Source organism: Malurus melanocephalus, unplaced genomic scaffold, assembly GCF_030028575.1.
Source record: "Malurus melanocephalus ecotype Western Australia unplaced genomic scaffold, MMel_1.1 scaffold_8, whole genome shotgun sequence".
Taxonomy (NCBI): Eukaryota; Metazoa; Chordata; class Aves; order Passeriformes; family Maluridae; genus Malurus; species Malurus melanocephalus.
This window is the reverse complement of record NW_026623240.1, coordinates 5,253,171-5,279,183: the sequence shown is the minus strand read 5'-3', so window position 1 is coordinate 5,279,183 and position 26,013 is coordinate 5,253,171. Positions and strand designations below refer to the sequence as shown.

The 26,013-nt window shown below is 38.0% G+C and overlaps 1 protein-coding gene across 9 annotated transcripts in view; it reads left to right on the top strand.

Annotated features, from left to right (window-relative positions):
* Window positions 1-26,013, top strand: part of ADGRL2 (adhesion G protein-coupled receptor L2) — a 376,824-nt gene that overhangs the window by 317,345 nt on the left and 33,466 nt on the right. For all 9 annotated transcript variants that reach the window (XM_057374970.1, XM_057374944.1, XM_057374925.1 and 6 more), the window contains 5 exons: window positions 8,879-8,988; window positions 14,623-15,423; window positions 23,245-23,541; window positions 24,088-24,191; window positions 25,030-25,215. In XM_057374970.1, the coding sequence (XP_057230953.1) occupies window positions 8,879-8,988; window positions 14,623-15,423; window positions 23,245-23,541; window positions 24,088-24,191; window positions 25,030-25,215 (1,498 nt within the window). The remainder of the gene's footprint in view (window positions 1-8,878; window positions 8,989-14,622; window positions 15,424-23,244; window positions 23,542-24,087; window positions 24,192-25,029; window positions 25,216-26,013) is intronic.

Here is a 26,013-nt window from a genome sequence, read left to right as displayed (position 1 = left end):
TAAATAATTACAAGAGTGAGAGGTTTGGGATGACCAATCTAAATCTGAACATAATTAGGATGAACACAGTTTGAAAATCGAAGCAGTTGGCATGTGCAACAATTCTCATATCAGAAGACTAATTAAATATTTAAAAGCCCAAAACCCCTCACTATTCACAGAAAATAATCTGCCACAAAAGGGTCTGTAACTTTGCAGATAATTAGGAAGGGTTATAGGGGGAAAAAAATCACAGATTGGCTCTAAGGTTCTGCAAGGTCATGTCTTATTATGGTGTATCTTTTATATGGTCTGATAACAAGATCTTGCTAATTTAATCTAAGTAGGGCATCCCATAGCGATTTCCCATTTCCCTTGTTAAAAATAGGATCATTTTTCCATATACAAACTGCAATAGGTGAACATTTTCATAAATAATTTCTCCTAATTGATACAGGCTATAATATTTTTAATTATTCAAGGTGAATGCCTGTGTTAAAGTTGAGTTAGGGTTGCCCCCACTGCATGCCCATGTGAAATTGTCCTCATCCTGCCTGTTGCACAGGGAAACCAAAGAAAGAACTCTATGAAATCTGATTGTCTCAATGGCCAGTTCTGCAAATGAGTAARTCTCAAGTCCCTGTTAGAAGCAAAAGAGTTTTTTGTTGAATATGTATTTCTGTAAGCGGAAGAGATGTGTTAAATTCAGGAGACCCATAACGAATCAAGCTGAATTTGCATTGCACAGACCTGGAGGTCTGGTGGAATTGTAGGCATCGAAAGTGTACGAAGGCTTCTATGTTTCAAAAGTTGCAGTAACAAATCATACCTGTCATTTTAAATCCCCTATTTTAGTAATTAAAGTGGGTGATTGTTAAAAATGTATTTCAGATCTGTGCAAATTAATGTGAAGKATAAAGCTGCATGTTTTCAATATTGTAACTCTTCAAGTTACTCATTTAATAATGACTCAGAATCTGTCTTAAGTTACATAACTTTTAASTACATTATGAATATGCTGCATGCCAAGCCATGGATAAAAAAGATCACCAGTGCTGCAAAAAGAGAATTTTAAAGGGTTTTTACTCTTATCCTAYACTCTCTACCTGGTAGTCTCTTCTCCTGCAAGTCTGTTGCAGTGTTATTCCTAAGGATCAGACACTGTGCTTCAGGATTTACTCCTGGATTTTCTATAGCTCTGCTGTAGCACTGTGCCTCTGAAATAAATGCCCCTTCATAAAGCTCTGGGTTTATTACACAGCCCCACGTTTCTCCCCTGAAACCTGCTCAACACAYGAGGCGTGATGCGGCACTCCTGCTCATTCGGTGTGAATAATCTGTGCAAATTGCTCAGATATGACGATGCTGCACTACTAAAGTTTTCATTAGCAAGTAAGCATAGCTGCAGGCTATTTATTTTGTCTAAATGGTGAAACATTTAATTGGATCTTTTGAGCTTGTTACTTTTCAGCAATGCGGATCTGCTTGGTTTACTTGGTGTTCTAAGATGTACATGCCTGTAATCCCATGCTGCAGCTTGCTTGCAAATACGCATGCACATAAATGATATGAAAGTTGTTATGAAAATGACTGTATTTCCATTTCTTATTCCTCAGGTGGGGTTGCTTTAGAGGCATTTTCTCTAAAAATAGGTCTCTTCTGCTTCATATTGTCATRGGGTTCAGATTTGCACCTACAAGACCACACCAGGAGATTGTTCCATTTACTTTGCACGCCTCATTGCATCTTTGATCCTTAGTTTTGCTGTCCTTAATTTACAACCATCTCCCGACAAGCTCTCTGATTGGTCTAGTAGCCCTTTGGTATATGTGGTAGAAAGTAGTAGAGATAGAAAGGTGGGATTATAAAAGCACCTAAAAAAATACCRGGAGAAAGCAGGAGTTATGTATTCCACTGAAATCCACATATTCTTTTWATTTTATTTTTTTCTATGTCCCTGTTTTATCTGATACTCCAGTTTCAGGTTAATGATAACCCCATAATAAAAGCATTTACATCAATAAGCAAAGTACTAGAACAAGGATGAACAAGAAAAAACTGTTTCTGATAGCTTAGATGTGAGTAAGTGAGAAGATTCCTCATTTYAACAGTGACTACTTTGAACTTGGAGACATGAATGAATACTAAAAGGCAAATGGGTCATAACTAAATGTATTAAAGTTGTGAGAAGAGATTGAAAGCAAGAAATATTGCTAAATWACTTTGCCATGTAAGTCTGATACACATTCATTGATAGTGAATCAGACTGGGTAATTCTAAGAAAAGGCCTATGGGAGTTGCATATTTTATGCTGTGTTTTATTGTCTATTTGGAGTTTTTATGCTTAATGCRTACCCTTAGACTCCCACAAGATTACATTGTATAAAGAAAGCACAATTAAATATTATTGCCTTTTTTTATTGGGCAAAAGGAAACAAGGCTACTATGCACCTTCTCCTACAATATTAATTATGCACTATTTAATTTCCTTATATATGTTCAGTTGGTAATTAGGAAGATTCAACAAATCATCARTATTATATTTAAAAAGAAAACAGAAGCAAAAAAAAAACCCTTTTCTTTTTCTTCCCCCTAAATATTTTTTATCCAACTCCCCATGATTTGTTGCTGTAGTGGTCACGTTGCCAAGTGCGCAGAAAATCCCAGGGCTGGTTCATGAATTTTCAAACCAAGCTCTAGGATGCCTCACTGCTTTAGCAGCCATAGGAGAGTCACCAATATCTAGACACAGCTCTTATGGCCAAATTCTGCTATCATACCTGCTCCTGTRTCTCCTCTTTTTTTCTTAGATTATGAAAACTACCAAGCACAGCTCAATAAATCTTGTTTTTTTCCTTGAGCTCGGTAAAATAGGTGCGATTTTCTTCTTGCGTGATCATTCCCCTGTAATAGTTTTGGAGCTTCTAACCTGAAAATAATTTGTAGAAAATCTTACACATAAAKAAGCAGCATTCTCAGTGTGTCTTCCTGGGTTTTAAAAAGGCTGGATTATATATCTATCCTTAAGGGCATATAGCTCTGTAGGATGAATCTGCTCACTCATCCTGCCTGGGAAGGGTCGTGCTTGAGCACTGTGGAAATGCCAGTGATGGTTGGCCAATCCTGCCTTAAATACAGGCTTTATAGGAAGGTCTTTTTTCCAGGCTTTGGTTAGGCTTAAATTGCTAACTCATTAGGTCTCACATAATAATGTGTGGCTTGCGAGGTGAATTTGAAACTCGGAATTTAAATACATTCATTTAAATTTATCTACTGTGGCATATCTTTGTGCATACTCAGGTATCTGAACACCCTTAAAATAAAATCTCTGTTYTCTGCTGTCTCATATGTAAGTTTTGTATGTAGTTTCCAAGACAAAATTATTAAAACATAACATTTAAGTAATGTCTGACATCTTCATACATATGTAACCTTCATGTGTTTAATGACAGTGGAGGTTTAGTGAATATGCATAGAAAAGCAAAAACACATCTCACACAGCAGTTGTAGGCCATTAGGAATACATCTGTAAAGGCAGCTACTTACTCTGGGCAAAGAGGCTCAGGAATTCTTCAGTGTAAGTCACTACATGAAGTGCATTCATCCCATATTCCCATATCTTTTAACTCAGACTGCAGCTCACCCAGGGTGAATAAGGAACAAGAAGACCATATGGAGTATGTGGTGCTACAACTCGGAGTTTACGTGCCTCAAGTGGTGTTTAAGCAGGTTGCTGCAGGCGATATGCAGGAGCATGCCATCGTGCTGGCTTTTAAGTATTTAATCAATATGCTGAAAGAGAAATATTGTCAGAACTGACTTGAAAGTTTCAAAACATACCAAGATAGGATTTTTTTAAATACATCAACATTATTAAAAATTAATTTTATKTATTAAATGTGGTTTTAATTTTTTTTAATAGTGAATTGCATGTGTAGGGTTTGCATTTTACCCTRCTTAAGGAAACACTGCATTCACAGAAAGACAGCATTAGGAATACCCAAAATTATTTTGATAGTTCTTTCCTGCTTCTATATTAATCCATATCCTTTTCAAAATAACATGATATTTCTTTTATGTTACTGTCTTTGTCAAATCTATGTATGCAGAACAAAAGCACTTGAAGGTTAAGTTTCACACTTATAATGTGGACATTATTTCACACTTAGGTTATTTTTCCAAAGTGCAAGAACCACCWGAAAAGGATCTGTTTCTTTTTGTGTCAGATGTGCCTTGCCCATGAAGATGATCTCTTCCTTCAGCCAGTGGTTTGATCCATGTAATGCTAATGTCTTTCCAGAATCTKTTTCTCAGACCCCAGTGCTTCACTTTCTGGTCCAGTCGTGATACACTGTGTTTKTCATTTTAATGCTGGAGTATTTGTTCAAGTCCATAGATCGTGCGTTTTTAATCTTCCTTAGAACAATGGTGAATAATGGCCCTTGGCAGGAGATAATGAAATTTTCCTAATTTATATTTTCAAGCAGAAGCTTCAATTGAAAATGGCATCCTATGGCCTGCAGACATAGCTCTAGTGCAAGTTCCAGGGGAGCTGTAATAATAATGCAGTGCCAGCAGTGACGAGGAATGATAGGACAGTGAAGAAGTAATTTAAGAAAGAAAAGAGAATGTACCAAAGCTTTATTGTAGCATATCTAATGATCTGCTGAAGATTCCCAATAGCTTTGGGAGCATGACAGGAGGAACTAATGTTATCTTGCCAAAACAGAAGCCCCTGCTTAATCAGCAGAACAAGATTATTGATTAAAACACTTCACACAATAGATTGCACATGGAATCTCATCTCCATACATTGCACATGGAAACGTGCAATAATAAGCATAAGATAATAATAATAAAAAAAGAAGCAATTTGTTGGGAATTGTACAAGTCAAGATTAGAGTTGAAATACAAACAAATTATCATGGAAACTACAGCTGTCCTTAAAGCTGAGCAGAGAGGATAGATGCAGCAGGGACATGGCTACATCATGAGCAGAAGATAATAACAGCCCTGCTGGAGCTGCTTTACTTTCCTTTTTCTTTCAGTATTCATCTGAAATGTGAAGGGCCATTCCTCATTTGCACAGTCTTCTTTCTGAGGTGAAGGGAGTTCAGACATTATACTGTAACTGTTAATTAAACACTCCATTTGATTTTTAGATTACTCTAAGTGATGCATGTGCATTATGAAGATGTAACCTTTCTTCATTCATACTAAAATATGGAAGAAACGGATGTCAGAGTACACAATTGCTCCTTGAATTCATGAGAATAGTGGCAATTCCTGCACTTYCCCTTGCAAAGCTGTTTGCTAGCCCAAGAACCTGAATTATCATTCTTTCACTACTACAGTTAGTCCTTTCCTAACTAGTATTTAAAATTTAATTCATCTATTTCCTTTTAAATGACAGTCATTTTATCATAAATCTTTGTGAATATTGTGAATTCTTGAGCATGAAGACATTTCTGTGTGAGATCATATAAATTATAAGGTTGTACATAACCTCTGAATATGACCACATTTTAACATACACTGCGGAAGTATGTGGTTAGGTGGATTGCAGAACACTTAAATGATACTTAAAACCTACACAAAACTTAAACACTAGATTACAAACACTGTAACACCAAAGTATTAGGGATTTGTCTTCTTAAGTTTGCAGAAATTACAGCTGGTTTGTATCGTGCCTTCATAGGAACAATTCAAAAAGAGTGTGAATAGATGGACCAAATCAACAGTATATTGTGTAGAAAAAAGTAACTTTGGTTAAAATGAGTGAGGGACTTCACATTACTTGCCAACTGAGATTTTTGAGGTTTTAATTTTTTTTCCTGATGGTGTCTAGGCCAACTTCACAAATCCTCAGGCACTTTATTTCTGCAATAGTCTTGTTTTGGAGAATCCTGTGACACAAAASGTGCTTGCCCATTATGAAAAGGAATGGGTTACCAGATTTGAGGCTGTAACAGTGCAATATCCTCTTGGAGCACAGTGTTACTCAAAATTATTAAGTTCTCCTACAGCAGTAATGAAGAAGCTTTGATAATYTGTAGCCATGTAGGATAATCTGTTGTTCAGTGCTCTTTTGTGGAGATTGGAGTCTCTTTTGTTCAATATACCACCCAATTCAGGGCTTTTTGACGTCAAGAAGCCCAGCTGAAACCCTTACCAGTTTGTAACATGGTTCTGCAGACAGCAGCAGAAGTCTAGGCCAACAGCTAACAGAGACGTACCCCTGATTTTACAGAGAAAAACAGTGCAGGCTTCAATTTATGCAGAGAACAAATCACAGCAGTGTAAACTCCCTGAATTGCTAGTCTCAGAATTACCTCTACAAAGTCCACTTATTCTTCATCTCTTCTCTTTAACCCATGAATTGGGATTGAGAGCTGCTATAGTTGCTGTTGGTTTTTCTTGAAACTCTCACTCTAATGGAAATGCGTAAAAAATAGTTACCTGAATGTCAACAGTTTAAACTGAATATCCTAATCAGGTCTCTAATTTGAAATCTTAGGAGTGCATGAAACTTAGAACCTTATATGAGAATTACTCAGGTTTTATAAAATGCAGCCAACAGTGCAGCTAAATCAGTGATTTGAATGTGAAAACCTTAAAGCACAAATAYACTATTCATGGAGTTATTCAAGTAACTGCACTTCTTGGGGAAGTGCTGGTGGTCCTGGTAGTACTGCTTTATACTGCAGCACTGGGCAGCTTGTTTTGGGTTTGACCCAAGGTGGGCAAAAGGCAACCTTATGCACAGCAGGTGAAATTTTTCATAGAGAAATAGTCAGAAGTTCTTAGAGTGTCATGAATTTTCCATAAACAGCACTCAATGCCTGAAGTTTGACACTGACACTTACTGTACAAAGAAAAAACCCCTGCATTTTCTTCTGAATTATTATTACACATGCTTTTGATAAAATCTAGCATGAAGTTCTTCTCACTTTCCTGGCGTATGGCAGCATTATGAGCCTTTCACTGGGGGAAAAAGAAACTGAAGAAAACAACTCTTCACAGGGAAATGAGTCCATCATTTTCCCTCTGCTAAATATGACCTTGGTTAGTTTCATTCTCAAGCAATTTCTCCCAACACATACTCATTTTATTTTGAAATAAATARTTCTGTCTTAATTGCTGCTCATTTGAGTATAAAATAAAATTTTCATACAGCTCAAAGCTGTGGAAACCATCATACTGAATGATGCACTAGGAGAAGTCTTGTAGGAATTATTTTGGTTTCAGCATAAGATTTTTGCTGAAGAAACACAAATTGAAAGAAATTTGTTACAAAATTGTAGATCCCAGATTTTCTCATGGTGGTTAGTGTAACTGAGGTGTGACGTATAAAAAGCCCTGTATCAGGGGTAGTACAGAGAGGCTGTGAGGTTCTAGGCTACTTCCCCTTCTAAAGCCTTACGATGGTACAGGAAAAAGAAGAGTTAACCAATCAAGTCAGAAGGTTTGTTGTTTCTCAGCAGAGGGGCACATGTCCTGACCAGCCCTGTGCTGGTTTGATTCCTGTATAAAAAAGCAAGTGATTTATATTAGAGTTGTTGGAGTGAGTTTGCTCTGTGTTTTATGAGGCAGCATGAATTATTCCAATACCTGTTGGCACTGTGCAGCCGTGGACAGCCGCTGATACAAGAYAGATGATTTTAGCTTGGGATGTGTGGTATTCAGGGAGTAAATAGGGCAGTGGAGAAGTTGATGTACAGCTGGAGTCAAAGGCTAGTCTATTACTTAAGTTCAGACTTCTGTTATTCAGTTTGCTGACAAACAAAACTAACCCCTGAGAAAATCAGCCAAGCTCTTTCCCTTTTAGTCACCAAACTCCCTGACCTTCTCTTTTTTTTCTGCATCTTCCTTGTGACTATTTTTCTGTATTACATTTTGACCAGCTCTTCAAGGTTAGCAGATTGTTTTTTCACTTTTAACTTCCGAGCTAATATTTGTTTGTTTGAGTGTTAGGGGTTGGGTTTTTTTTTTTTGAGGGGGGTATTTTTTAAGTTTTGTTTGTTTTTGTTGGGGGAATTTTGTGGGTTTTTTTTGTCTTTCTGTTTTTGTTCTGGAAAAAAACAGTAGTCTAACATCTATTATTAATATTAATAATAATAGTAGTAATAGAAAACCTTCAAAAATATTGTTCAGTAAATCCTCTCAATTAGAGGCATTGTAATAAAGTTCCTTGTAGCAAAATACATTTTCTTTCATTGTTAAGCAAATAATTTTTATGTTTCAGTCTCCTCAAAAATACATTGAAATTAATTTTCTTGCCATTCTTCTTTGTAACTGTTTTTCTTATTTCCTCAAATGGTCATTCTTTACTGCTTCCTGTAGCCTAACAGAGGAAGCTTAGAGTCCACCAATTGCTCCTAAAATAATTTAAATGGAAATGCTGATGTTCTTTGTCTACAATAGCTCTTCCAACTGAAATAATTTCCTTAAATCATGAGAAAAACCTCTCTGAGATGTAAAATGATTCAGCAGGATGTACGTCACTAAAGATGGAAGGAATTATTTGTTGTTACTATTCATTATTCATTATTTATTATTCAAATCTGCACATTATTTCAATCATATCATCTTTGCATTTTGTTTTCATTTTATTGAACAGTAGTATCAAATCAGTGTAAACTTGGCACTTGGTACAGCTGTCTCTACCAACGGGGACATTTAAAATAACATCGATCTCCAAATACAAAAGTATGAACTAAAATGTTGTCCTGAAGCCTTCTTTTGGACTTTTGCTAATTAGTATTAATTAACTTTGTTGTCTTATGGATTGAACTGCCCAAGTGTGAAGAGAGTTAGCCCTGAATGTAGTACTTTAGCATGAACTTGCAAATTAAATGTAATTTTAATTTAATTAGCTTGCTTTCTTTTCCCATTACAGGTGCAACAACCGAACACAGTGYATAGTAGTTACTGGGTCAGATGTGTTTCCTGATCCTTGTCCTGGAACATACAAATACCTAGAAGTTCAGTATGAATGTGTTCCTTACAGTAAGTATAATCTTTTTATTCTTGCTCACTTCCTCTGGCCCTCACAATTGAAGCTGGAGTGCTGTTACATGGAAAAGAAGCATATGTTTATGGCCCATGGACCCATTATGCATGCAAAGCACTTGCAGACTAGGGCCTCCAATTAGCTTCACAAAGTGTGGAAGGAAGCCATGGTGTGATGCTGGCCAAGTGTCTGTCTGTGTTCTTAAGTGTTTGGCTTTTAAGGCTACTGTTTTTCCAGAAAACAAACTCAAATTAGCTATTCAATAGGCCAGATAGAAATTTGTACTTTTGCCCGCAACCAGTTGCTGACAAATTGGCTTGGCTCACAGACTTGTAAAGCAGGAATTGACTTCAATTTTAATCATGATCTACTTGAAAGGCTACCTGCTGCTGTGGTGACTTTGGGTGCACAACAAAACCCAGCACTGACATTCAGAGGCGAGTGACCCAGTTGAGGGACGTTGTAAAAGGATTTTGTGCTTCGTTATAAATGAACGCAGATTCAGAGTGAATAATTCATTAATAAGGTACTCACACTGTGTTCTTTAAAAGCAAAGGGGAAAAGAGTGAGAAAGAAATGTTCGCTCTTAATTTAAAGACAAAATGTCAGTTGTGCCTTGAATCAGCTACCAGAATTGAGCTTTTCACTGAAAACRAAGTAAATAGTGAAATCATGTTGAGATAGAAAAATGTGAAGTTATGGCTTCTTCAGCAGTTTTGTACAATATTCTTTTTAATGCCTAAGTTCAGTAGCTTTAGACATACTTCTTATTTCCTTGCAATAATTAATGCTCTTTTTTATTGACTTGTATGCATGTTCATGAAAGTTCTGCAGATTCTACACTTTTAACTGGTTTTGCTTTCTTGTAAGGTCATTCTTTGCAGTGATTTCTCCCTCGTCCCGTAACTCAACAGAGAAATAGCTGTGCTTGCAGTGGAATTTGAGCAGTGCACTGATCATTCCCTTGAGTTATTATTGAGCGTGAATTTCTTGATCTGCAGTAATCCTTAACCAAAGTCATATTTTCTGTTGGTACAGGAAACAGGCCAAGTCTGAGATGCAAAAACTCTGTGGTGAGAGTATATATCGGAAAAGGAAGGAAATGAGTTCTGGCATAAGCAAAGTTATGCCAAAACTGTCCATACTGTTTCCTGCAAAATTTAGAATTCTGAAACTGAAATACTGCTCTGTACTGCTTCACCACACTGAACCTTCACTGTTAAAGGCCAAGCACAGATCATCTGTTTTTTCTTCATTTCTGCTGTGTCATTGTGAAATGGTTGCTTGCTGATTTTTCTCCCTGTACCGTTTGTAGGACTGGAAGCCTACTGCAAACACTGATCCCTAGTACCATTCCTCCTGTGTGTAGTATTGGTGGCTTGTTGTAAATGTTCTTCTTGTGCCACTTTTGAGAAGTGATGTCTTACCCCAATCTAACCGAAGTTTTGTTCCACAAAGACCACTTCTGCTTTAGCATTATTTTCATTCCTAAATTCTCAGAAAAGAGGCAGTGCATCTGATTCCAAACCATGAGGTCAGTCAAGACAAGAAGTTACTCCAGTTCCAGTAGGCTAGCTCATAGAGGAAAAAAAGCAATGCAAATAATGTTGAAACATAATTTCTTATGTTGTTTTAGGAAGAGAACTGTGGATATGTTCTACTGATTGGGTATTGCTATCTCCAGGAATCTTTTCTTTTCCAGTCTCAGAAGTATAGCGCGGCCTACCCTGTATTCTAACTTGTAGTTACTCTAATTTTAAAGTGTTTATTTTCATTTACTGTCAATTGCATTGGCCTACCCTTTGAACTCTGTGTCTGTCATAATTCAGCATTCTGGATACTTTCCTGTTTTTCAAAGTCTATAGTTTTGGAGTTTATCAACTGCAGCATGTACAGTGATGACATGGCCCAATTCCAGCACCGTAAGAGGCATCACCTGTCATTACCAGCAGTCATCGTAAAGATTGCCTAAAAAGCAACTAAAAGCTACTAAAATGAGTTTGAAAGTTGATTTCAAATCACATTGTGCTTCAGTAGCCATTTTGATTGTTGACCATCTTTCTTCCTGGTCCCACAAAGGCTATCCTGTTATTTTTCCAAGTCTCTTTGTTTTGATGCCTGGTAGACTCCGGTTATCTGGCCTAAAGTTTTATTTCCTTACTTGTTCCAGTGCACCATATCTAAATTTACAGAATGACTGAAACCATTAGATTTGCAATAGCAGCTGTCTCAGTGTAAGAGACTTGTTAGGAAGGTGGGATAGGCTTTTGTGGGCTCAGGAAGGGAGGAATTCGGTGGTCACAGCACTTGGAACCAAGGTTTAGTTATGGTTCTTACTTTTTCTGAATTACATCTTCAGTTAATGCAAGACTGCAAAATTTTCAGTGTCTGACTGTTGTAGCTTTCAGTCCTCGAGAGAGGACAAACAGCAATCTTAACAGGTTTTGTGGTGAAAGGTGGGAGCTCTTGCACGTTGGAGTTGATGTCACCCTTGTACAAAATGCAGTTTATGAGCTCCRCTATGTCTTGCTGGCTCCAGAAATACATTGCTGCTTTCCTCATTTGAAAGTACTTAATTTTGCAAATTTAATCAAGTTTGAAAGTACTTAATAAAAGCTTCCTTTTTTGCATCTCAAAGTATAAACAAAAAAACCAAAACAAAAAAATCCCAACAAAATGAAACAAAAACTACAAAACAACTTTTCAGATACTCAGGAAGATCTCCAACAAAAATTCCACACAGATTTGATAGGCACTGCTTTGTCCTGAAGTAAGTGCATTACCAATTAAATTACAAAGAAATTGAGAGTACTGTGCTTGACATTTCTCACTTATGCTGCGCGATGTATGTTGACACTTTGACTAACAGAAGTCAGCCCTTTTATAAAGAAGAACATCAAAAGTACCATTTTGTACATCTGTGCATTTTTATTTTAAGCCTATTTTGGACTCAGGAATTCAATAGAAAACATTTTAAAGTGTTTTATTCTCTCTCTGTGTGTATTGATTGGACTTTGCAGCATTTGTTTATTTCAATAAGCCCATCTGTCCCTGAAAAATGTACAGCTGTACACCAGTGCATGCAGAGCAGACATGCCAGTAATGATTTTAGCTATCTCTATCTTTTCCCCTCCTTTGCTGTTGCTAATTCTAAGCAGGTAAATATCAATATTCCTCTTTGGCAAGAAATAAGCACATGCATAGAAGTTCACAAACAGAATAATCTGAAAGCCATTAATACTAATGGTGAACCCCAAGATCTCACCTCAGAATACATCTTCTGTTTACTTGGATAACTCCAGAATTACGAATTGCAGCAAAACAAGTATTTTACCTAAAGATGTATAACAGTACAAAGGTTAGGAAAACTACTGATCATTTTGAAAATATTAACACCCTCTGGTTCCCCTGTAAAGTTACAAAATTATTTCCTGAAGAAACACTAGATCAGAGGAGCCAAAATAATTCTCAAAAAATCATACGTAATTTTATTAAACGAAACTGGAAATCCAAAACATACAGAGGCATTCTTCAGGATAATACTCGAATACTGAAAATGTAATAGCTGTGCATATAGTTTTGATACACTTCCCTGGTATCAGCAGCTATTGTTAAACAGATTGGTACATTTGTCATTTTCCAGGTCATTTTATGAAACCAAGGGAGCATATTTCAAAGGCCACAGAGTATATGAAATAGGTTTTATTGCAAATAATTATTGAAAAGCTATTTACTAGCTGGGCTTCAGCTATATATCTTTCTGTAACTTCCTTAAAACTTCCTTGGGGAAAAATTGCTATGGCAATATAACTTTTGTTAATTGGGTTCGGTTTATGTCTTCCATGTATGGTGGCAGGATGGATGTTTGTTTTAAACATAATATGGCTGTCCTTGCATACCAGCTTGCTGTTTCGGGCTTAATCRATGATGCTGGAGAATATCTGAATGAGCTAATTGTTAATATTCTCTTCTCTTTTCCTCTTGCTTACTGTGCTTTTGCTTCTTTTTTCTAGATGTTTTTGCTTATTCCTTCTAGTCTGATTTTGCAGTTATAGACTAAGAAGTGGCAAAAGTTCTCAAGATTAACATTCAGGAAAACAAGTAAAACTAAAGCCTAAGGAGAGCCAAAAAGGGTGCAAGCTGCTTTCTTTACAAGAAAGAAAAGCAGGGAAATGTCTGAGGCAAAGATGGGGGGCGGTTTAGTAATCACATATGCAAAGCTATATAATTAATATACTGAATTTTGTATTTCTAATTATCTAATATAATATGTATATGTGCACTTGCACATATATGATAAATTAATATGTTGCTTAAAACCCAACTTGACTAGCATTATACTTTTAGAAGAAGAAGAGTGTGTATAGCATGTATTAGTAAAGTAATTCATTATTTATTCAGGTTCACTAAGTGAAACTACATGCCAACATATGTGTATTCCCTCCTTAATCTACTAAAATGATTGATCCATGTTCATTTGTGTAACCGTAGAATCTCTCTCCTGCTAGGTTATCCTGTTGTCTGTTTCTCTTTATCCAATATAGTGCAGTTCTTATTCTCCCTATATTTAGCGTCTGTTACTAATTTAATCTTTTAGATTAATAGTCAATTTATGTTAATCTTCTTTCTTTTTTCCTTGCACTTTTTTATTTTTCTTCCGATGCTTAAAATAGAAGTGGAGCAAAAAGGTAAATAACGTATACAGTCCAAACCCCAGCTCCTTGTTATGTGCCTTATGGATGTTAACCTCTTCCCTTCCCCTCCCCACAACACTCTTATATTATGATAATCAGCAGGATCTCATAAGTACACCTCATAAAGAAGTCGACTGTTTGCAATAAAGTGACTTGGCTGCTTAAAGTAGGTGGCGGGGTATAGTGTCTGAAGTACTTGGGCTGGAGGGAAGACTCCCTTGCTTTTTTCTCTCCCTTTCTCTTTGTCTTTCTTTCCCTCTCTTTCTCTCACCCTTGGGTAAATTCTTGTTAATCAAGTGTCATCTTGCCTGGCTTCCAGAACCCTCTCCATAGCATGCCATGGTTACAGGGTTTCCTGGTCTGTTTCATTCATTGCTTTGGTTGTGTTTYGTTTTCTCTGCTCCTAATTGCTTTCTCTATATACCTGATGATTTGTTTTGTTCCTTTATTTTTAATCGAGGCACCTCCTTTTTCAGCCTCACCACTTCTTAAAGTTCTAAACAAGTCGATGTGATTTTTTTTGGACTGAAATGACCTAGCACACTGCTGCACACCAGTTAAAAGCTCTGGAGCGTTAATGTGTACTCACTAAAAGTCTGAAATGAAAATGCAAGAGTAGCTCTACATTTTCARCTGTCTGTGTATGCCATTGAGCCTTGGTCTGTACTAGTGAAAACAGTTCCCATCCACTTTCCATACTGGTACAGCAAGAACATGGTAACTTTAAGAAAAGTGGATGATAAAGGGTGATAATCGCATTAATTATAACATAAGGTATAATCTAGTGCCAATTAAATTGATTTTTTTTTCTTCCTGACACAGTCATTATGATTTACCTACCTTTTTGKTTTTTTTCTTTTTTTTTCTTTAAATTTTTATTATGTGACGGTCTTAATTTGACGTAATTCTTGTCTTACTTCTCTCTGTGACTGTTAGTTTTTGTTTGCCCGGGGACGTTGAAAGCAATTGTGGACTCACCGTATTTATATGAAGCTGAGCAAAAAGCAGGTGCTTGGTGCAAAGATCCCCTCCAGGCTGCAGATAAAATATACTTCATGCCATGGACTCCGTATCGCACGGATACTTTGATAGAATATGCTTCTTTAGAGGACTTCCAGAACGGACGCCAGCAGACGACGTACAAACTCCCGAACCGGGTGGATGGTACTGGGTTTGTGGTGTATGACGGCGCTGTCTTTTTTAACAAGGAAAGGACTCGGAACATAGTCAAATTTGACTTGAGGACTAGAATTAAGAGTGGAGAGGCCATAATCAATTATGCTAATTACCACGACACCTCTCCGTACCGATGGGGAGGAAAGACTGATATTGACTTGGCAGTTGATGAGAATGGCTTGTGGGTGATTTACGCTACAGAGCAAAACAACGGGATGATAGTAATTAGCCAGCTGAACCCCTACACTCTGCGCTTCGAGGCCACCTGGGAAACCACCTACGACAAGCGGGCAGCATCCAATGCCTTCATGATCTGCGGTGTCCTGTACGTGGTGCGGTCGGTGTACCAGGACAATGAGAGTGAGACGGGCAGGAACGCCATCGATTACATCTACAACACCAGGTTAAGCAGAGGCGAGCACGTGGACATTCCCTTTCCCAACCAGTACCAGTACATCGCCGCAGTGGATTACAACCCCCGAGACAACCAGCTCTATGTGTGGAATAACAACTTCATTCTGCGGTACTCTTTAGAGTTTGGCCCACCTGATCCTGCCCAAGGTAAGAATTTCTTTTTTTTCCTCATTTTTGATCTCTTTGTGTTTCCATTCASAGAAATACGTTGTGATATTTTTGGTCTTAGATTTAGCTCATGGCAGAAAGCAAGGAGGTGTTATTTGTCTGCACCGTGCTGAGATGTGCAGCGTTACAGCAGTGCAAGACAAATTTACAGAACCTGTGAAGAAAAATAGAATTACTTTATTTGGTTTACAGGCTTGTGCTTTTCTTTTTATCTTTTTTTCCTTTTTTTTTTTTTTAAATACAAGTGTGTAGCTTTTCCGTGTTCGAGAATGAGCCGGGGAATTATTTGCTTTATACCATCAGTCAGTTTGACTCCTATAGCTAAACTGAGTTGGAGCTGCTTCATGCTGAGCCAGAAGCCTGTTCCCATCCTCTCGGCGTTACCTGCCTCCTGAATTGATTACAGCACACACGCAGACCTTTTAACTTGTTGGCGCCAGCAGCGGAGAGCAGTGTGTGCTGGGAGGTCCCGGAGGACACGTATGGGGTTAATGTGCAATACCAAGCATAAGTATTTTTCTGCAGCCTTATTTTCACAGTTTCTAATGTCGGGTTAGACGAGATTGTCTGACATCTTTTTAGTGGATTTCTCAGTGAGTCACTTACAATTGCGTTTCAGCTCAGTAGAAGTTAGAGCTACTAGCTAAAAGGAAAGATGGTAAGTGTCAAAAGGGAAAAGAAAAACGGAGGTCTTTAGGTCTCAGACATCCCTAAAAATGACACGAATAGGGACAGCCACATATTAACATCTGCAGAGGAGAGTAAATACCAGGAAAAATGCTCTCTGGCAGAAGATGTATGCAGCAAGGAACAGAATGTTGATAAGCTGCTTTAGCATTGCTTYTGCAATGAAGGTAATACTTCACTTCTCTCATCTAACTGCTATGCATGCTTAGTAGCCRTTTTTCCTGCTTCAAAAAAGTAATAATAATGGCTTCTCCACATRAAAAGTAGCTGTCCTGCCTCAGCGAGGCTGATTCATGCACAGCAGTGCAAGCTGTAATGTGCACACAATTATAGCAACCCACGTACAGCATTTCCAGGCACAAAACTGTGTATGAGGCAGTGTGGAACCAATACATTCGTGATCTCTAGAGCCAAGGGTGATCTCTCCTGTCTCCTGCAGACCTCCCTGGCCATRCTGGCCAGGCTCAGGTTCCAGTTTGGGGAACTGGCCAGCTTTTCRCTCCGTGCATCAAGCAAGTCCATTCCTCAGGGAGGCTTTGGGGCTGCTCTCAGCAGAGAGATAACCACCTATGTAATTAAAAAAAGATTAAAGCTTTCATTTTCATACATTCTTACGTATGCCACTTTTCATTCAGTTCAGTTGAGACAAAGATGCATTTTAAATTCTCCAAAGCTTTAAGAGCAAGAGTAGAAAATGGAGGTGCAGGCTCTAAGTAGCTTTTGCAGTTCAGGCAGCTGCCGTCTATGTGACAAAAGCTAATCTTCAACTCATTGCATATAGGGAAAAGTGTAAAGGAAAAGCAGGGAGGGAAAAGGCTTTGTGGAATCCTTCCTTTAGTAAACCTCCAAAGGTCTCCACTAAGACATTTCATAATGTTTTTCTTATGAGGGAGTCTCGAGGATCTTAAGTTACAATGCATATGCGAGCCATATCCCATCTGCTATCAAAACCAGATTTGGGCATCCACTAGCACATCTTCCTGTTCCTGGGTTCCTTGCTGGCATGCAAGGCAGGAGCARAAATAGTTTATTCCAACTGGACCTRGGGGAGAATGGGTCCAGGGCACACTGCAGGGTGCTTGCCTCTCCTCCAAGCTCTTTGCCCATTCACCCATGAAGACCGAGAAGGMATATTTGAGTGAGTTATGAGTTCGTGTTTTTAATGCATTAGGACATCAGTAAATATATTTTGATTTTGGTTTTTTTAAAATTAAAAAACCATATGAAGAGACTCAGTTTATTTGAACATGTGCTGCATATATTCAGAAATGGTATTTTTCCTTAGATAAAGCCAATATTTTAATTTTGTATGGGTGTGTAAATAGCAGATCTAAGAATATGTTTCAGGTCATTTCCTCTTTTGCCTACGCCAATTGCCTGTAGTTAGAAACTACTAAATGAAAGGAAAAATTATCTAACATAATTGTCCTTGAGATGTACTGCTTTAAAAGCAAGGAGAAATTCTGCACAGTATCTACTTCTGTATTTATTTCTGTTATGTTTCCAGTTCCTTTTTGTTTCASCAGTCCTTCAACTATTACACAAAGGATCTGTATGTGTAATACACATTTGGACTTTTTATCTCCTATGGAATTAGATCAGCTTTTAAGCACTCTTGATGAAGGACATTTTTGTGCTTCTTTTATTCTGATTTAGTTTGGTTTTTGTTGTGGTTGACTCAGCTTTCTTAATCATCTACTCAACAACATAGGTGTTAGGATAACATTCTGTAAGTCACCTAACACAAGAGCCTTGTTGTAGTGTCTTTTGMAACAGTACTTTAATATCAAGTATTTAATGGTGTCATAAGGTCAGTGTCTCAAAATTGAGAGTCATGGCCTTTTSTTTTCAAATGGGTAACTTGGGATCATTGTGGAAAATGAAATCTGCCTTCCCTCTGTTGCCATGTGAAAAATAATGATGGATAAGACACGCACTGAATTTTTTTCCCCCCTACATATTTGTCTTGGCTATTAGTTTTTGTCTACACCACAGTGTCCAGCTACTGAGTGCTTCAAAAACACCAGTCTTCCTTCCTACATGAAAGAGGAATTTGTCATATTTGAGTTGCACTTTCGCTTCACATTTGCTCCCAGGGCYAAAACTTGGGCTCATCCATGTCCTGAAACGCTTGGCTTTGTTTTCTCTGTTGTCTCTTTCATTTTTAAATCTCTCTGTTGAAACCTCTGAAATACCACTGTAATTAACCTGATGTTGACCTTGTTCTTGCTGCAGACCTACACCATTTTCTCTTTTTTCCCTGTATCTTTATTTTCTTAATCTTCAGGAGAAACTCTTCAGATTTCTAAAACTGTAGATGCTGCAGACAGACTACTGCTTCAGTATTCTGACAGTGGGGTCTGCTGCCCTTGGAACTCCTCCCTTAGCCTCATTCTTTTTAGGWTGTTATTTCTTCTTGCTTCTCTTGGAAATTATAGGACATAGATGCATCATAGAAGGATGGAAAGGATCATTAAATCCATCCATAAAGCTCTCCCTGCCGAGTCCACCACTGTACTGTGTCCCTAAGCTCCACATCTGCACACCTGAYGCCCCAGCTGCATTTGCAAGGGGTCCTCCTGTTTCTGCAGTGCTTGTGTCTGCCAAGACAATGAATTTGCAAGGTGTCTGCCAAGACAATGCTACGTGTAAAACATTCAGCCTCCAGCTGGTGCATCTCTGGTGTAGATGTAGAAAGGGTTTTCAGAGCTACACCTGGCAAGTAGCACTCAGAATCTGCAGAAGAGCATGTTTTCTAAGGTTAAGTGTAAAAAWCATTTAAAAATCAAAACCCTAATTTAAAAATTAAAKAAAATWTATCARGCCTTGTAAAAWGCCACTATGAAAAATTTGAGACAAAACCAGAGTTTTTATATTCTTGGTACATTTAGTGGATATATCCAGTTACATTCTTTGTACAGGGCGTACCAAGAGTCCGAATGAATCCTTGCTGAAAGAGGAATTTTTAAAGGAATTTTAAGTTAAAAGACCAGGAAGAATGAGGGAATTTTCCCTCTAAAATGTGAATATGAGCATTACATTGTAAGGTTTCCTTGGTAACAAAAAGAAGATAAATCCTTTTGTTCTGTGTTAGTGCATTAGGGAGAGATTTCATCTACACTCATCCCAGTTTGTGCTAACTGTTCGAACTGAAGTTGTCTCCCTTTTTGTGCCATGATACCCATAATTAAGTATTATTGGATCACTGCAGGAAGATAAGGATGTTGTGAGTGTGGACAGAACAGAAACTMAGAGAGTAGAATCACCAAGGGCTTGAAGTAATAGGAAACTAGTGCAAAACCAAGAATCTACGAGAAAGTCATGCAGCAAATTAAGTAAATTGGGTCTGTGCTAGTACATCACATGTGATAGACTGCGGATGAATGAAAGAGTGGTTGTATGAGTAAAGACAATATAATGGGGACCAGGTAGCACGTTTCTTAATCACAGGTATTTTGTGATTTTTTTTGTCATATTTGCCATAATTTTCAGGGTATAAATTTATAAATGGCTGGGTAAACATTTCGCTTTTGATTGAATGGGATTTGGCAAGGTCAATAGAGGATTGGCTGACATAATAGCTGGAACCTATAGGTAATTAGGTGACTCTTAGTACCTTCCCTGTTACTCATGGAAGCACAAAAACAGGTACACAGCAGTAATAAGCAGAAGGCAGGAAAATCGTGATTTGCACAGGTTTCTGATCTCTGTTGCTTTACATAGCAGCTCTGTGCATGACACGTTTTGAGAATAAAGGTGAGCACATAGATTTTCATGTGTTTGAATAAATTGAAATACCTGACCTATAAGAATGTACATTTAACTGAAAAATCCATACAGCTCATTTCTACAATGACCTGGGTGCCAGGGGTGAGAATGAAACCATTAGTATTTTCAGAAGTGACACCTCATCTGGGCATTTTACCACAACTGTAAATCTAAGGTCAGAGTTCTRTTTTGGGTGGGGATATTTTTTATTTGGCTTGGCTTAGGGTTTTTTTAAACTTATTCTGTGCCTGCCTAGAATAGAAACCTGTTGGCAAGGAATACTAGATAGCTTATGGGCCCTCTCTAAATCTGCTCTTCACTGTCATTTGGGGAAAGAAAGTTACTATTCCCCTGCTGTCCYACAGCAATTGTGTTAAGTTTTTTATAGACATCACACTGTTAAGCAGGTATTAAGTTTTACTCCARTGGTGTTTTCATTTTTAGTAACATATAGGATATGTAACTGTTTAAATCATCTGTTCATATTTGCATGAAACAAATGTAAATTAATTACCCCTCAGTTTGAGTCTTTGGATTTACTTCTTATTGCTCTTTTCTTTTATTTTCTTAATTTTAGTAAGACTATCTTCAATTGATAATAGGAAGAACCTATTCTTAAAAAAAAAGGAAGCAGAAGAGGTTTCGGAAATCAAGTCTAGTCAAAAAGTCAAAATAGAATCTCACATTGTAAAAGTGGCTCTTCTGGAGTTGGACAAAAAATACATATCTTCAGCCTTGTAGAAACTCACCCCTTCTKCTTAGAACAATAGGTTAATAACCTTGACATGGAGTTTGTTCCTCTTCTCAGTTGCAGCCTATTAATCATCACTGCCATTATYTTGTATCAGCAAAGTGCTCTGCAGGGCCGTGCATGGGAACCCGCAGATGCCACCACCCTCAGCACTCAGAAGGAGCCACATCAGGTGGTGGCAGCTGTCATGTGTCTTCTTGCAGTTCAGGAGAATGGCCGAGCAGATTAAGTTCCCACAGGTCATTAAAGACAGAATGACCTGCCTTCTAAAAGCTGGATGTATTTCTTGAAGTGATGTGTTCAGTTGTTTCTTTTCATCCACCTTTCTGTCCCAGACTTCCAGCACTTCTGAGGTTTTCTGGTACATTCTTAAATATGCTGACTTCTTTCTAAAAATTTGATTAGAGAGAAAACCTCTTAGAAGTTACCTGCAACTTTTTTCAGTTTTTTTGAGRGAGGTGGWTTAAAGTCTYTCTCCTAAARTGTGAGATTATTAACATATTTCTAMGTATGTAGTACTACCATGCTCTGCATGATTTTTGAATCATAGATGATAGGCTTTGAAATTGATTTCAATGGATAGCATGARAATTGTACTAACTAAAGTTGTGTAATGACAGCAGAATTATTTTAGCTCAGGGTGCAACACCAAATATGTTCTGAAAATTGTTACCTCACCACTGAACTTCAAAGTGTTGTTATGAATTCTGACAGTGGTATTTTGCTCCTGAGACAAAACTGTCCTAAACATTATAGGGTTTGAGTWGTAATTGCAATAATGCTAATACACATTTTGGTGATTAAATATGTATTAATTAGCAGAGCGTATTAGGGGATGGATCATAATAATTGGTTGTCCCCTGCATCATTCTCCATCCCCACGAGCTCCCTGTTCCTGAGGACCTGATTCAGCAGGCCTTGCCTGACACTTGTGCAAGTGATTGCAAATGCTTTTGACAAATGTTAATTGGGGAAGCACTGCAAGGCTGGATGCATTGTAATCAAAAGAAAATTAGAGCAGTTTCACAAGATGTCAGGCAAGCACTTGCAGAGCAGATCTGAGGGTTTCAATAGCTGGCTACACCACAAGTTCAGCACAATTACACAGGCTGTGTTCAAGCGGCCAAGAATGACACTGAAGAGAAGACAGGCTCTGCAAAAGTTTCTTGTTTTATGAGCAGGAGAGGGATGAAAAGCACATCTTTGCCTTTAGTCTTCAAAAACAGATCGTGATGCTCATGATGTCTCCACTCTAAATTCATGTGAAAATAAAAAGATAAATTAATATTTTAAACCTCTAATATAAGTGAAACATAATTGTAAAGGGGTTTTGAGAAAACTATTTGCCAAACTTCTGAAAGTTAGTATTATTCAAAACACTAACTTAAAAAACAACTGCTGGAYGAAGTGWGACTGTTTTTCTTMGTTTTTATTTATKATTTAATTTAGAGRAGCTGCATTGTCCAGTTAGTCAGARTTCAAGGGCCTAGCAGAACAAGWAYGAAATAGAAGGAATGAAAAAGCCAAAAATATTYTTCATGAGCTTATTTATTCTCAGCAMAAGGATYTGTACTTTCCTATAAAGCATTGTGAACACACTAATGAATATTTGGAAATCATGGTAACTCTTGCAGTTACTTTGCTCACTTGCATTGTTTCTCAATGTACCCATGAAGGTGTTGCAGAGGCATTCCAGACTCCCCTAGCATTAATTTATATTATCTCTCCAAAGCCTCCAAACCCTGGCATGACTCGGGCTGTACCTCAGCGTCTCCAGCCATGAGTTCCTGCTGTGGGTCCGTGGCAGGAGCAGCTGCACRTCCTGAGCAGAAGGGATTTGGCCTAAGCCAGTCCTGGTGTTTCATAAAAGATGAAAACTAGGTCCTTGCTGCCGGCTTGTGTGAGTTGTGTCTTCATACCTGCTTTGTCAAAAAAGGATGTTAAGGCCCCAAATGTTCAGAGAGGAGAGCTCCACGTACCTGCTGGGCGCTGCCTCTGTTTGGAGCTAATCAGGCGTGCTGCAGCTCTCTCAGGCAGAATGACTGCTGGCTAGGAAGATGTTATCATAATTATTACCCTGGAAGGTGTGTACTGGGTGACTTGAAGTTTTGGGGTCTGTTTTTCAAGAACRGTCTCGTTAGTTACAGCCCACTGCCTGTGTTGTTAAAGCTGGACTACATTGTTCACGGCACACTGATTCAAGTGATTCTATCTATTGAGTTGTTCCTGCTGCAAATGTGATTAAGTAATCTTTAATTGCTTTGAGYGTGTTTGTTATGTACTGATAACTCACTAGTATGCCTTTCAGCTTTTAGAAATGCAGCCATCAATTTTTATTACGGAAGAGATTATTTGGAGAATGTGCTGAGAYGTCATACCAGTATGAGCTGGGAATAAAAAAAACCAAAACCAAAAAAAAGTCAGTCAAAGTTATATTTTAAGCACCCAGAATAGTAATAAGAGTAATATTAAGATAAAGGAAAAGAGACACCAGAGAATCCTTTAAAGCTACATAAATAACTTTTAAATAACTTTTTATATATATAATTCTGAAGTAATTTACTTTATTATTACTCTGATTTTTCCCTGTGCAGTGCCTACCACAGCAGTGACAATAACTTCTTCAGCAGAGCTTTACAAAACCACGGTGTCGACCACTAGCACTACRTCGCAGAAAGGTCCTGTAAGCACAACGTTAGCTGGAGGAACAAAGGAAGGAAGCCGAGGACCCAAACCACCACCACCCGTTTCCACAACCMGAATTCCTCCTGTGACAAGCTTTTTCCCTTTGCCAGAGAGATTCTGTGAACCGACTGAGGCCAGGGGGATTAGCTGGCCTCAAACACAAAGAGGAATGATGGTTGAACGCCCTTGCCCCAAAGGAACACGAGGTATTGTCTTTAAAATATATATCTTGATTTCAAGCAGACATTTCAAAAGCAGTGTGCAGCTCTCTCATGATGAATATTTTTTTAATCTCAGGCTGCCTTTCACATGATTTTTTGTTACCCAGAGAGTGCAGCGTCTACAGGCAATGGTCAAGTTATAATCTGCAAACGTCATTTGAGCGTAGCCGCAGAATTACCTTGCGCTTGCACTTCTGAGAATCCAGGTCAAATTTTAGGGCATTGCTTGAGGACTGCTTTGAAATATGCTTACAGCTGCCTTTCTCATTATGAACTCCCCTCTGGATGGGCTCCAGGAAAAATCAAGGGCTTTTTGTTTGTTTGCAGAAAACGTCTGGTACTTTTCACTGACTTTTTTTATTGCTCTTTGTAATCTACATTATTTCCTTACGTTTTTATCAATTATTGTCAAGCTCTACYATTAGCAGCATTCAGAATGTAACCTTGTTTAGGAGCGCAGTGTAGCCAATTTCCTGAATGCATGCAGAAAAACGGTTTCCATTTCACTGTAGTTTTCTACATCTGTTGTAGGAACTGCCTCGTATCTCTGCGTGGTCTTAACGGGAATGTGGAACCCCAAAGGCCCTGATCTTAGCAACTGTACCTCACACTGGGTAAATCAGCTGGCTCAGAAGGTTGGTTGAAACCTTTTAATCTGGCATGCACTGGTGATTAAGGATTTTAACTCTGAGCATTAATAATTCAGCTTGTTGAAGCTGTCTTTATTACTCTGTGTTCATTAAAAGTAGGAGTTATGTGTACTCCATGTGCAAAGCACTGGCCAACAGTTTGGTTTTTACATATGTTTTAGTATGCCTTCTCTAAATACTTACGTTGAATTTGTGATTACACGTTCTCATCACTATTTAAAACAAAATAGCTKTGCTTGTTTTCAAAAACCAACAGTAATATTTACTTAATAAATCAAATATTATAAATCACAGAGCAAAACCTGTGGTATACAGCCAGGGCTTTTTTGTGCAGTAAAAATTACACTGTAATAAATAGATTTCTGTCTGAGTGAATTGATAACAGTATGATTAGAGCACAGAACCACTTTCTCTGTTTTCCTTCCCTACTGAGATTTACAAAGTTTATGAAAACTGGATAATTTGTTGTCAGTACAAGGCTACTTGACTTTCAAATGCCTCGAGCACTGGTATGAACAAACAGATTTYTTACTGTCTGATAATGGCAGTAAAATAAAAGTAAGGATGAATAGAAGATYGAGCCCAAAAGTCCCAGTCAGATTTCTGGTTTTGATGGCTGTTAAGAACTGCTTTTGTGTGTCACGGATCTAAGAACCTTTAATCTTCTGAGATAAAGAGAACGTTATTGGTCTCAATTAGTTACAGATTTCAATGTATGTGCAAATGGTTTATTTCACCACAACAAAGGTGCACGGGGAATTGGAATTAGGAGCCGCAAGCAGAACAAGGGACCCTGCTGAGATAATATAAACTGTCATTTCAGATCAGAAGTGGAGAAAATGCTGCTAGTCTGGCCAATGAACTGGCTAAACACACCAAAGGACCGGTCTTTGCTGGYGATGTCAGCTCATCTGTGAGGCTGATGGAGCAGCTCGTGGACATTTTGGATGCTCAGCTTCAGGAACTACGGCCCAGTGAAAAGGACTCCGCTGGAAGGAGTTATAACAAGGTACACACCTCCCATCACCTCCTCCTGCAGGGATAACAATTGCTCTTGGGTTTTGTATTTTTTTTTCCTTTCAGAAATATTAATCTGTACTTTGTTCCTGCATGTGTATAGGTCTGGAATAAGCATATAAGAGAAAACAGCAGTAAATACACAGCAGAAAGTTGTAATTACCTTCTTTAGGGAATAGGATATAATTCACAATAGCTGACTGGTCCTAAAATACATAGCTGTGTCCCTTATTAAAATCTGGAATTCATTATAAGTAGTATGAGGGAAATGAGTATTAGCTCTCAGAAATTCTGCAACAAATCAGCATGTTTATCCAGTGATCCTTTTAACCCTGAACATGTAATAAAATCAGTGGGATTCTGCATAGGTGCAGGGTTTTATTTTAATCCAACTTCTTACAGAATAATAGCACTTTCTTAGGCTTTTAAAGACACCAACATGACTTATAATTGATCTTCATAAAAATGCCTTGCTACGCATATCTAAAGCATGAATTAATGTTTTCTCTGGAAACATGTTCCAAGAAATATTTCAGAGAAAATACATCTTTGTGGTTTAAATACAAATTACAGTGTTTTTACTTTACCTCTTTTTCTCAGAGGAAATGCTGTATTTCTCAGCCTCTTCCTTGTGTCAGCCTAGTCAGCAAGCCACAAATGAAATATTTTTTCTTCCTCCTTCAGAGATCCATGCACTTCTCTGTTATTTTGGCAATAGTTTTATTTACAGTCCCTAGCTGCCCTTAAAACAGTTTTCCCAGAGACAGATCAAGTGCCCACACAGGAACTT